Source organism: Anomaloglossus baeobatrachus, chromosome 7, assembly GCF_048569485.1.
Source record: "Anomaloglossus baeobatrachus isolate aAnoBae1 chromosome 7, aAnoBae1.hap1, whole genome shotgun sequence".
Taxonomy (NCBI): domain Eukaryota; kingdom Metazoa; phylum Chordata; class Amphibia; order Anura; family Aromobatidae; genus Anomaloglossus; species Anomaloglossus baeobatrachus.
This window is the reverse complement of record NC_134359.1, coordinates 128,829,672-128,843,740: the sequence shown is the minus strand read 5'-3', so window position 1 is coordinate 128,843,740 and position 14,069 is coordinate 128,829,672. Positions and strand designations below refer to the sequence as shown.

Here is a 14,069-nt window from a genome sequence, read left to right as displayed (position 1 = left end):
GTATTTCGAGGTATCACGTCCCATATCTCCCTAGTATGATACCTCTCTTTAGTGTATTGGGACCAGAATTGGCAAATACAAAAACTACTAAGGCCCATGGTAAGAGATGTGCTAAGCTGTGAGCGGGTAACACATGCGGTAAGTCATATACATGTATTATTCATATCCTGTTCTAGGAATCTTACAGGCAGTAACACCTTCTGTCTTCATAGGTGTGATGCAGATATGAAGACGTATAAGAAACCCCATTGAAGACATGATATTCATGAAGCGCCGGTTCAGCAGAGTAACCAGTGTATAATAACCTCATACTCCATGCTGTGCCATGCAGACTGGCTCAGAAGGAGTTAGACTTTTCTCTTCTACACTAAATCCCGGTTATACTTGGCTCACATCCTAAGGGAGCTGACTGGTGACGGGGTGATTTAAAGCGCTGCAGCCTGTTTCTGCAGAGGATCAATTCATTACGGCACTCCCACCAGCCTTAGCATTATGCCTCCTGACTAACAATTAATCCAGACCATGGTGCAGTGAGATCCACTTAACAGGGCTACCTTCCCAATGCAAAGCAACGGCTTCCAAACCACAGTCTTGTAAGGATTCAAATGAGCGCTTGACAGGAGCCCAGCATGAGACATCAATATACCTGATTTACACCAGTTCACTAGACATTGCAGCATAAGCCTCTTCCCTCATCTATTGGCATTACATTGCTAATGATTCTTACAGCAGCATTGCAGGTATGTAATACAGCCTAGATCACAGATTTTAAGTTGTTTAATAGAATAGCTAAAATAGGATGAAAAGGATAAGACCACTGCTTTTATGGGAGAGAAAAAGAAAGAATATGAGGGGGGGACAGGGTCTCTTCTGCTGATTCTCCTCTGTTCTCACTATTTTAAACTGTACAATAAAAATGATTTTAATATTATAATTCCATTTTGCTTCTCAGTACAGATCAGTCTAGTTGGAGCCTTAGGGTTCGCTCACATCTGTGTATAAATACGCTGAGTTCAATCCGATAAATTGTCAGTTTGCACTTGCACCCATGTTAAAGGGAACCTGTCACCAGGTTTTTCCCTTATAAGCTGTGGCCACCACCAGTGAGCTTTTATATGCAGTATTCCAGACTACTGTATATAAGAGCCCAGACCTTTATTATACTCACCAAAGGGGTGGACCAGTTCAATAGGTGTCGCTGCTGTTGGTACGGCGCCTCCTCCATCTTGCACAGTCGCCGACCTCTGTCTTAGCCCCATGTGGATGATGCGTCCTACGTCATTCAAACAATGTCTGTCATTGCACCCCTGCGCATGCACACTTTGATCTGCCTAGCTGAGTGCAAAGCAAAGTACTGTAAAGCACAGGCATGAGGGAAAGTCAAAGACCGCCAGTAAATGCGCACTCCAGTACTCTGATCTGCTCTTAGCCGGGCAGATCAAAGTGCACATGCGCAGGAGCGCAATGGCGGCCTCTGTGTAGATGACGTAAGATGCGTCATGCATAGGGGGCTGGGATGGAGGACGCTGATTGCACAAGATGGAGGAGGCGCCAGAATGAGACCAATGACACCCATTAGACCAGACCACCCCGCATGTGAGTATAATAAAGGTCTTTTTACATTATACAGAGTAGCCTGAGCTCTTATATAGTATTCTGGTATGCAGTATTCTGCAGGTTGTAAAGGAAAATCCTGGTGACAGGTTCCCTTTAAACACTAAAGGGGGCTTTACACGCTACAACATCGCTAATGCAAACTCGTTGGGGTCACGGAATTGGTGACGCACATCCGGCCGCATTAGCGATGCCGTTGCGTGTGACACCGATGAGCGATTTTGCATCGTTGCAAAAACGTGCAAAATCGCTCATCGGTGACATGGGGGTCCATTCTCAAAAATCGTTACTGCAGCAGTAACGAGGTTGTTCCTCGTTCCTGCGGCAGCACACATCGCTCCGTGTGACACCGCAGGAACGAGGAAGCTCTCCTTACCTGCCTCCCGGCCGCTATGCGGAAGGAAGGAGGTGGGCAGGATGTTACGTCCCGCTCAGCTCCGCCCCTCCGCTGCTATTGGGCGGCCGCTCAGTGACGTCACTGTGACGCCGCACGGACCGCCCCCTTAGAAAGGAGGCGGTTCGCCGGTCACAGCGATGTCGCCGGGAAGGTAAGTATGTGTGACGGGTCTGGGCGATGTTGTGCGGCACGGGCAGCGATTTGCCCGTGTCGCGCAACAGATGGGGGCGGGTACCCACACTAGCGATATCGGGACCGATATCGCAGTGTGTAAAGCCCGCTTAAGGCAGTGCGGATCTCATTTTTTTTCCTCAGCTGTTTTCAGCCTGAGGATACAATTGAAGCATGCTGCATATGGTCACGTAAAACGTCCAACGCTCGCTAATACAAGTCTATGGGTGCGAAAGAAAAGCAACCATCACACAGGCCATCCATATACCATCCGTTTTATACAGATACATTACTATTCTGTAGCACAAAACACTGTAAATGGTCCTGTACATGACTGTAGAATAGAAAGCCATGGAACCCATAAGGTGTAGGGGCGACATGACAGCCCGGAGGGTAGGGAGTTGATGGGGTTAAACAGTGTTGGTTCGTTTAGCAATGAGGAAAAGAAGGTGATTGGTTAGGGGGTGGAGTGTGGTGGAAGGAAAGGAGGGAGCTTTATGGTGTATATAATAGGAGGTGGGAGTCAATTACCTCCTCTTGCATTTCCTGGATGACAGCTTCCCACCCACCCTCCCTTCTATTGTGTATTGTTATTATTGGTGTGTTTATATGCATGTATAATTATTCAATTTTAAGAGCCATTACAACAAAAAAAAATGAGAAAAGAAAGGATTGGAGAAGGTGTCGTGTATAAAATAATAATAAAAAAAAAAAAAAAAAAGACGAAAGAAAAGAGATTTCTATGTGGATTGTGATGTATATTGTCATTTGGGATTCTTGTAAGTGGGTGAATAAGATGGGGGTAATGTGGGAATATATGTATATAATGTGTATGATGTATATGTGTATGGTCAGCATAAGTAATGGGGATTATGTCCTTTGTCACAGCAGCGGGGGTAGGTCTGGTCCAGAGGAGCTCTAATTGTTACTGGTGTTTGGATAGAGAGCCACTAGGGAAGGTACAGTGGCTCCGGTTACTGGTGACCTGCAGGTACAAGGTTGTCTGCAGGGAGGAGGTATTGCTCCGTTAGTGATCAATGCCTTATATATGGGTCGGGGTTGTTGTCAAGGATTATATATTAAGGAGTTGATGGTTGCCAGGGAGTCACAGGTGGCTACAGTGCCCCAGGTGATAGGTAATTGAAAGTACGGGAGTTTTTGGTTTGGGTAAGGGTATTACTCCTTTGGTGAATTTTACCTCATTTAAATATGGGACCATTGTTATGGTCAGTGATCCATTTTGGTGAAATGGTAATCGCAGGAGGAGTCACTGGTTGGGGTCATGGTTCTGGATCCAAGTGCAGTGCAAGCACGTGGTTCTGCAAGGCATAGGGGTTTTGATCCGTAGGTGATTAATACCTCTTATCTCTGGGCTGGTTGCAGCTCGGGGATGTTGTTGGATTAAAGTCGCTAACGGGCTTTAAGGTTTTTGAGGTCACAGTTACTGTTATGCACATGGGGAATTGATCCGTAGGTGATTGATGCCTCATATCTCTGGGCTGGAGGTTGTGTGATTGAAGGGTCATTTGTAGGATATAGTGGCTTTGGTTACAGGGATCTTGCAGGCATGGGGTCCTGCAAGGTTGGGGTATTGATCCGTAGGTGATTAATGCCTCGTATCTCTGGGTCGGTGTGTTGCGGCCAGGGATCGTGTTTTTCTGACGGTTTGTGTGATTGAAGAGTCACTTGCGGAATACAGTGGCTTTGGTTACAGGGATCTTGCAGGCATGGGGTCCTGCAAGGTTGGGGTATTGATCCGTAGGTGATTAATGCCTCGTATCTCTGGGTCGGTGTGTTGCGGCCAGGAATAGGTCTGGTCCAGAGGCGGTTTAACGGATAATGTTATTTGATTGGAGAGTCACTTGTAGGATATAGTGGCTCCGGTTACAAGGATCTTGCAGGCATGGGTCCTGCAAGGTGGGGGGTATTGATCCGTAGGTGATTCATACCTCATCTCCGGCCCGGTGTGTGTTGCGGCCAGGGATCATGTTTTGGTGGTGGAAGGTGGTTTCTGGACCGGGCCTACCCAGGGTTACGTATTGTATTACGTACTGTATTATTATTATTATTATGGTATTACCTATTGTTAAATGTTGGGGACGCCCGTTGGACGGCGCCCCCTTGTGTTAGTGTGTAAACAATAGGCAATAAAGGGCTGCTGTGGCCATTTTTTACCAAGTCGCAAGCAGTGTCCATGTATTATTGATACCGGGTAATGGTAATTTGGAATAATATAGGAATCAACGACCGGAAAATCCCTCCTGGAAATGTCATATAGTTGCTGAGACAAAATACAGACTGCATACAGATACTAGGCGAGAAAAAAATCGCACTAACATAACACTTACTTGACCTATGGAATACCAAACGGATTTCACTTGTCCAACTTTTCTGGTTCATGAAAATTAGAGTGATTTTTTACAAGCAGGTGTGTGTGAACCCTTACCCTGTGAATTATTGGGGTTTTTTATATGAACAAACTCTTTTCTGAACACAATTGGGGGATCATGCTATTCTCAATGGGAGGTAGGTAATCCAGCAAAGTAATTTGCTCTCTTTGTTATTATGGTGTCTAGTTTAAGACCCATTAACAGATCAGACATGCATTTATACCGAAAGAGAATCATGAATCACAGTTCTTAAAAATGCTCATTTCACGATTATCTTGCAGTGTAAACAGACTGCTGATGACCTAATGAATGCGCAAAACACTGAAATGATCTTTTGTACATCATACAAGATCATCGCTCTCGGGTGTGCAATGTTCTGTGTAAACAGGACCTGCACTGCCGAGAACCATGGCAGCAGGTAGCCTCTACGCACTGAGAAATCTACTAAATATCGCTCCATGTGCAATGTTAACCTTGGTCTACATGTGTAAACAGCTTTTAAATGACTTCTGATCAATAGAGCTCTACTAATCAGCAGTCGCATGATGCCGCTGGTCAGTCCATGTAATCAGACTCTATGGCTGGTGGACTAGCTGACCATTTGATGCAAGTGGAGGCCTCCCAATAAATGATATTGGGGAAGAAGTGGTTCAGGCAGTGTGAATTTTGGTGCTACAACCTTTTGTTTTCAAGGGACATAAACCACTGCTGGAGTTATCTGGCAGTGACTTTCCCCCCAAACACGATCAGCCAAGCTGAGCATCTATGTGCATGTATGTGGGTTAGGGGTTCGATAGCTAATGACCAAATGAGTGTGCGGCTGGTAGTTGCGGTTCTGATCACATGACTAGTTTGTATTTCCATTTGTAGATAAATTTAGGGAGTGTTTAAATTAAAATAATACCTTTAGTTACATTAACCATTCAAATATCCTCTGTTTTCATCTGCTCCATCTAATAGTTGCTTTATTTTATTTGTGGACAGAGAAAAAAATCTCAACTACCCTTTTTGTTTTGTCCAAAAATCCCCCCAAAGAAACAGCACATAAGGGGGCTTTACACGCTGCGATATCGCTAACAATTTATCGTCGGGGTCACGATGTTTGTGACGCACATCCAGCGCCGTTAGCGACATCGCAGCATGTAACACGTACGAGCGACCTACAACGATCGCAAAAGAGACAAAAATCGTTGCTTTTGGAGAGGTCGTCCAAACACCAAAAATCGTTGTACGTAGCGATGTTGTTCCTCGTTCCTGCGGCATCACACATCGCTATGTGGGACACCGCAGGAGCGAAGAACATCTCCTTACATGACTCCACCAGCAATGCGGAAGGAAGGAGGTGGGCGGGATGTTACGTCCCGCTCATCTCCGCCCCTCCGATCCTATTGGACGGCTGCCGTGTGACATTGCTGTGACACCGCACGACCCGCTCCCCTAGAAAGGAGGCGGCTCGTTGGCCAGAGCGACGTCGCAGAGCAGGTAAGTCCGTGTGACAGGGGTAAGCGATATTGTGTGCCACGGGCAGCAATTTGCCCGTGTCGCACAACCGACGGGGGCGGGTACGCTCGCTAGCAATATCGCAGCATGTAAAGTACCCTATAGAGCGGACATTTCGTTTATAAATTTTTTACAATTAAAGTCTATGGGAAATTAATCATTTTTAAGCGCCCAGAACTCGAGAGGTGTTCATAGACATATCTTTACCCCCATGATAAGCCTGGTACCTGCTAAACTTGCATTCCATTTCATTTTGAGTGATACAGCTACTTTTTACTGAACGTACTTGCAGATATTCCCGAGTGGTGTCATGATTGGGAGCCCAAGCATTGTCATCGCTGTTCAGTCTGGCTTGTTGGGTGGTCCATCCGCCATCTGCATACGTAGTAGATGCAGAGATCTGCTCATTGGATATTCGCCTAGATTCCATTCCCAAGGGAAAATTACATTGAAAATCTGAAAAAAACACAAGATTGTTTCAATGTATAAACCTGCTATATACAGGAATGTCCATGTTTTACCCTCCAATAACAGGTATTTTCTCAAACCTTTTAATAGTGCGGTTCAAATTAAAAACACATTTGAGGAACATCCTTCCGAATTTGTCTATCTCCTTGAATCATCCCATTCATGAGCTTTCTAATGGCTACAGACAAGCTTCACTATCTTATGTGCCTTAATTGTAAAAATTTGCAATAGCAGAACAAATTAGGACTGGAGAAACACAGGCTTATCAGAGAAAACGCTGCTAATCTCCCACAATATAAACCTTAGCAAATTAGACGAAATACGTATTTATGGGTCTGATCCATAAACAAGCCTCTAGAGAGGAACACATTGGGGCCTACTTACTAACATTAGCCTTATACTGTGCATGCATTTAGCCGATACGTAATTATTTTCTTAGGAGACAACACTGCATATTGTAGCCAGATGTCTACGCTCATGGCTTGGTTCCATCCCAGAGGTGTCTGTATTAAGTTTCCGAGACTATAACTGGCACTAATGATATAAAAATGATAATTATTAATGTCGTACAGTTGCTCCAGCCGCATACAGTGGAGCTGCTTCTTACCACTGGAGAAGTTCTGCAGACAATAAGGTGCGACTGAGACAATGAGCAGAATGCATAATAAGTGGAAAACACAGGAACAAGCTAATTAAAAAAACATCAACATCAATGTATGATTGTGTTCAATCTCATAACCTATAAACATTACAGTTTGCTTCCAAAAGATGTTCTTTAATTAAAGCCACTCTGCGGGAAAACCATTCCCAAGGCATTGGGGGAATTGGTCGGCAAATGAGGATGCCACCTACAAATTTTAGTTTTCACTGAACTAAGAGTAACAAATATATACTGTATCTGCAATCTAAGGGGGAACAAACTTTTATTAATGAAGACGCAGTTTTATGGGAAAAGAAAAGTAGAGCTAGAGAGCGTGGTGAGACAAACATGTCAGACAATTATGCACAGAGGGGATAGAAAAGACTGACAGCGAGCTTATTGTACTGTCGAAAAAAACACCAACAGCTTTAACAACATTGGACTGATACAAAACATGTAATCACAATCCAGGCTAAGGGACCTAGGACATCGAAATAAGAGACACACGAAACCTAGAATAATTCAGGTATTGCAAAGCGGAAATAAGACAGGTGCTTGGCAGGTGTACTGACAGACGAAAACAAAGACTGTCAGGGCCTGCCAGCCAGGCAGAAAGATATTCTACTTACTTTCAGGGACCTCCTGAGGGGCAAGGTAATAGCGAGCAGAAAACCCATCTTTAGCCACCGCCATGTCAGTGTGAAAGGTGAGGGAAAGGATTCCAGTCGAAGACCGAATCTCGGAGGGGGTCTTCGTACCACAGTACCTGCCAATCAAGGGCCCCACTACAGAGAAAAATAAGAGCATCATTGTTATCAGTTGAGGGCATTAGACGCTGTCATTTCCTTCTATGTTTTACTAATAGCACTCTGGTGCTTTCTTATCTGCTGTACAGGCTACCAGCTGTAATGGTATATGTAGGAGACAGCAGAAAATACCAGTAATCTAATACAATACACTGCAGTCCACAAGGTAGTGATTTGATTGCTTAGTATCTTGAGGAGATGAGACCGAGAAAGAAGAAAGGCTGATTCAATGGATATACTTGGAGAAAAAAAACATCATCCGTGATGTTGAAAGTGTAAGTGAAGAAGTGCCAAAGGGATGACTTACTGAACATGCCAACTTCATCTACATTCTTTCTATGCTGTTGCATATTAAAATGAAATCTAAACAGAAAAATATGTATCCATCCATCTATCTACATATCCATCCATTCATCTATTTATCCATATATCCATCCATACATCTATCCATATATTCATCCATATATCAATCTATATTTTCACCAATCTATCCATCCATCCATCCATCCATCCATCCATCCATCCATTCATCCCTTAATATAGCCATCCATCTATTCATTCATTCATCCATCTATTCATTCATCCATCTATCCATATATTCATCAATATATCCATCTATCCATCCATCAATCCATCCATCTATCTATCTATCTATCCATCCATTCATTCAGTCATCTATTCATCCAAATATCCATTCATCCCTCCATATATCCATCTATATATTCATCCATCCATATATCTATCATCCATCTATTCATTCATACATACATCTATCCAAATATTCATCCATATATCCATCCATTTATCTATCTATTCATCCAAATATCCATCAATCCATATATTCATCCATATATCCATCCATCTCTAAAGGGGTGTAAGGCTCAGCCACCCCAGATCTGCAAATTCACTGTGTAGGAAGTGCAATGTTTAAAGTTTTGTTATTGTGTAGTGTGTTGAAACGGCCACTAGGTGGCCACAATGTGTAAGCTGTTTCCCTGGTACTCCCGGGCAAGAGGGAGGTAGTGAAGGGGAGGGGCTTAGTTTGAAAAATAACAGTTAAGAAGTCAGTAAGGATGAGGAGAGTCCCTGAGGGAGAAAAGTGGACTGCGTCTGTGAGAGATGTGGTGGAGGAACGTCACAATAACTTTAATTTGGCATGACCTTTTGGGTTAACTCTGGGTGCCGGGCATGTAGTGCGGCCCGGGTTATGGCCATTCCCTGGTGGATACCAAACGAACCCCCTCAGTCAGCAGAAGGTCAGTGATCCTTTGAGAGAAGAGAAGGTCCTGACTGACTGGAAAGATGGTTGTTTCTGCCGTGAACAATGAAGCTGAAGGAGAGGATGAGGAGCTTAGGGACCCCAACAGACCACAGCAAAATGTATAAATTATCGAAAGCTAATGGTAACCCCTTAAGGGAACAAGAATGTGCCCTCCTCTGGCAAGATCAAAACTGTTTTTGAAGTTGACAAGTAAAGAAGTTTGGTTGAAGGAACCTGTGACAGTGTCAGTGCTTGTAACACATGAAGAAAAAGTACAGTATGCTTATTACTGTATTGCACTAAAGTGGCGATTAGGGTGCAGAGGAAGAACACCGGGCTGCACTGCAGCTAAACAGCAGACTCTGTCATGACTAACAAGACCCCCAACCACCCCTTTAACACATCCATCCATCGATCCTTCCACCTATCCATCCATACAGTACATGCATTGTTGTATACCATATGTCTATATAATCTTGCCGTTCTGTACATCTTACCATTGGGAATGCCATCCCAGATGTCGAGCCAATCATATTTGCAGTCTCCTTCTGCAACTTGGAGGGGGTCATGCTCTAGGTCGAAGGTCAAAAAATGCAGGATAATCTCCATCTTTGGCTTGGCCAGAATAGTAAATACACAGTCCAGGTTGTGTGGGTATTTGTCTGGATAGCCAGGAGACTCAATGGTGCCATTAGTGTTGGTGAAATTCCTGGAGCAGTCTTCAGAGCCTGCAATAATACAAACAGGAAGGAATGATACAATGCTGAGTGACCTCTATAACCCCAAGAAATCAAGACACGTCATGATGTAAAAATGGAGTGTAGGATATTTTACACTAAATCTGCAAGTGATGCTGTCGAAATAGGATGAATCTAACACTTTTGTAAGTTCCTATTTTTATGAATTGAACAATTAAAAATACAATTTAGTGTAATACAACCTCAAAAATATTCATCCCAACTAATTCTTAATTATTTCAAACTGAGTATGTTTCAAATGACTGAAATGCGGTGTTCACATATTCATAGTGTACAACATGTCACTTATATGTCTTCTCATTTTTAATAAATCAGATCTCCAGAGATCACATGCAAAATATTTTTCAAAAGGTGACAAACATGAAAGCGATGGAACTAGACAGTAGGAATGGCTGTTTAGTTTCTGTGGATTAAAGAAAGCTTTGTGCTTGCCAATAGGCCAAAGACTATTAATACAGACTTAAACAATGGTAACCATTGTATTGAATCGGCAGAGAGGCCTGCTGTGCGTCCTATATCTCTGATGTGCCTTAGGGGGATGCTTTAGAGACTGAAACAGGGGGCAAGAATCCCATTTCGCATGTTCAAACTAAAATGTCAAAGAAGTGTGCCATTAACAACTAGAAATCTGTTCAAACACTTTGTGCAATCTCCATGTGAGTCTTAAAGGGAACATGTCTCTTAGTGTTTAACAGTTTACTAACATTACTGAAGAAGACGCAAGCATATATCTCAAATAAGCTTACACCTAAGTGTACAAAATCTACCATTTTATTCTCACTGGAAAAACAACATCTTCACCTTCTTTGTAGGGAATGAAAATTGCTATGTAATGTTTTATAAATGGAGAATCATTGAAATGAAAATAGATATAAAAGAGGAACACTAAAGATGAAAAGAAATGCTAAAAGAAAACAAAAGAAAGTATGACCCTGTGTTTAGCAGCCTACAGAATTATCTACACGTTTCAGAAACAAACAGACTTGTAGAAGAAGGTACGGTACTTTCTTCTTATCCATCCCATTTTAGGTGATGGGTGACTGTGGTGGTGATCAGTAGAGGTGTGCTTTCCAATTATTCTCTACTATGACAAATAAAGCAGTACTAAGTATAGACACAAGGCACTCCCAAAGTTCTTGATGCTGTGATTTTATTTATCAGTGGATGTGCATAAATAACGTTTTCGGTCACAGAAGACCTTCATCAGTTGCACATGGGGAAACTGGATCTACACAATATTCTCCATTTCAAGGAAGTGCCATTTGTTATATTCAAATAAAGCAGTAGAGACATCTTCCTGCAAACTAATAGCTTATCACAGTTGGTAATGAGATCTTACAACAGAAGAAAAATTTAGGAAGGTGTCTGCTGTACCTCCAGAATCTTTTTAGGCTGCATTCACAAATCTGTGTAACACGTCCCAGTGCTGTCTGTTTTTATTTCTTCTCGGACATTAAAACTGACTAATAGTTTCATTGATCCACACAAATTTGGATCTTCAGTAGAGATGAGTGGACCCATGGAAGTTCGGTTCAGCTGGTTCAGCCAGACTTTAGAAACAGTTCAGTTTGGGACTCGAACTTGACTTGAATCCCAATGGAAGTCACTAATTGGGCAGTTTGGGTCTCCGTACACATGTAGCCAGCCATAAACAAGACACTTCCAGGGGCAGGTGGGTGAGTTTTTTCCATTTTTTATTTTTGGTGCACACTACATCCGATAACTCTGTTGTTACCCCCAGTGCGAGCGGCTCACACTGGCCTGAACATCAAATATACCTGAGCACAGCGATGCTCGCGCGAGTGATTTGCATATGTACAAGGGGCTGCTGATAAGTCTTTGGCTTTGGGATCTTTTCTTTGTTTCTATGGTAATGAGTGTTACATGACATGAAAGCCTTCTGTGTCTAATATGTTTTCAAAATTTTGTGTGTTGCTTATGACAACAGTGTTCTACGCACGCGGGAAAACAAAATGGCAGAGTCTAATGCGATATTCACAGCAACTGGGAGCAGAGGAGTGATAAAATTCTTGTTTCTGCAAGGAAAGACTGGGAAGAATATTTATGGTGATATGCACAGACATTGGGGGATCAATGTCCTTTATATTCCGCAGTTAAGAATTGGGTTGCCAAATTTAAAATGGGCCACTTCAGCACCAATGATGAGGAACGTCCTGGATGACCGAGAGTGGTTGTTGTTCCGTGCACAACCTCATACTGGAGAATTGACAAATTTCAGTTAAAGCAATAAGAGACATCATGGGGATTTCCCATGAATGTGTTTGTGTCATTATCCATGAACATTTGAACATGAGGAAGCTATCTGCAAAGTGGGTCCCCAAATGTTTGACAACAGATCAGGGAAGCATGCGAGTAAAAACTTCCTGGTTTATTTGTCAGCATATGAACTTCCTGGATTGACTGGTCCCTATGGATGAGACCTGGAGCAGTCTAAAGAGTGGAGGCACAGTGGTTTTCCTCGTCTAAAGAAGTTCAAGGTGCAAAAATCAGTCACTAAGGTGATGGTGTCTGTATTCTGGGATAAGGAGGGCATGCTGCTAGTGGACTACCTTCAAAAGGGTTCCACCATCAATGCAAGGTATCACACCGAACTTTTGGACCAATTGAAGGCAGCTCTGAAGGCTAAAAGGCGTGGAAATCTGTCCAAAGGAATCTTATTCTTGCAAGACAACGCCTCCGCTCAAAGTGCACACGTGACCACGGAAAAACTGGCAGAGCTGGGCTTCCAGCTGGTTTACCACCCACCTTATTCATCAGATCTAGCTCCTTCCGACTATCAACTGTTTCCAAACCTGGAGAAACACCTAAAGGGTACCAAATTTCACACCATTTCTGATGCCATGGCTGCTACCGATGCCTGGTTTGAGGTACAACAGAAATCCTTTTTACTAGGTTTACAGAACTTGGAATACCAATGTAAGAAGTTTGTTGACATCAGTGGAGATTGTGTGGAATAAATGTAAAGATTCATCATCCTATCTCGTTTCTTTCTGGGTAAAGCCAAAGACTTATCAGCAGCCCTTAATAAATCACCAGAACTTCGGACCCAAACTATGTTTTTTTGTAAAGTCTGTGTTCAGTACGAACAGTGAACAATGAACTTCAGGTTCGCTCACCTCTGGTCTGTGGTCCATCAGGCTCAGAGAAGTTCCCAGACCCAGCTATATACGGTATGTTTTCAGGGATCTATGTAAAATGAATGACACACTGAAGACGTAATTTGTACTTCAGTGCTCCATCCAAGTTTCACCCATTTTTAACTGACGCACTGTTAAAATGATCGCCTGGGGTCTGACACCCATCATCCCCACTGATCAGATGCTCTTGGTGTTGGCAGCAGGCAGCTTGAAATGCTTCGTTCAACTGATAGCGGTCATGGCCAAGTACTGCACACCCGCCTTCCATTCAGATCAATAGGAGGCGGATGTGCAGTACCCAACTGTGGCCGCTATCAGAAGAAAGAGAATCTCTGGAACTGAGCATTTAGGGCTGCCTGCTGCCACTGCCGTCACCGAGAACTGCTGATTGGCAGGGGTGTGGGGTGTCGGACTCCAAGACCATCAGACATTGATGACCTATCCAAACTATAAGCCATCAATCAAAAAGTAGTTATTAACTTCTTTAAGTGTCTTTGTGCAAATGGTTTAGACAGTCTACCTGCTGCAGTGGAAAAAAAAAGATGAGGAAAAAAACGGATGCAACTAGCATGACACCTAAGGATCAAAATGAGTTTGCTGTGTCGGATGGTAACACTCATGCAGATGTGTGAATGCAGCCTACAGAGACATAGCCTTAAGGCTGCTTTACACCAGACAATCTATCGCGCGATAGATCGTCGGGGTCACGGTTTTTGTGACGCACATCCGGCATCGCTGACGATGCTGGCCTGTGTGACACCTCCTAGCGACGCAGTATCGCTCACAAATCGTGAGTCGGGTACTACTCGCTAGGTTCCATAATATCGTTTAATTTAGTTGATCATCGTTTCCGTGGTAGCACACGCCGCTCCGTGTGACACCACGGGAACGATGAGCAGCTCACCT

General features: G+C 43.4%; 1 protein-coding gene across 2 annotated transcripts in view; it reads right to left on the bottom strand.

Moving 5' to 3' along the window:
* Positions 1-14,069, bottom strand: part of NRP2 (neuropilin 2) — a 185,771-nt gene that overhangs the window by 96,544 nt on the left and 75,158 nt on the right. For both annotated transcript variants that reach the window (XM_075317693.1, XM_075317694.1), the window contains exons 4-6: positions 9,745-9,975; positions 7,810-7,965; positions 6,359-6,528 (exon numbers count right to left, since the gene is read on the bottom strand). In XM_075317693.1, the coding sequence (XP_075173808.1) occupies positions 6,359-6,528; positions 7,810-7,965; positions 9,745-9,975 (557 nt within the window). The remainder of the gene's footprint in view (positions 1-6,358; positions 6,529-7,809; positions 7,966-9,744; positions 9,976-14,069) is intronic.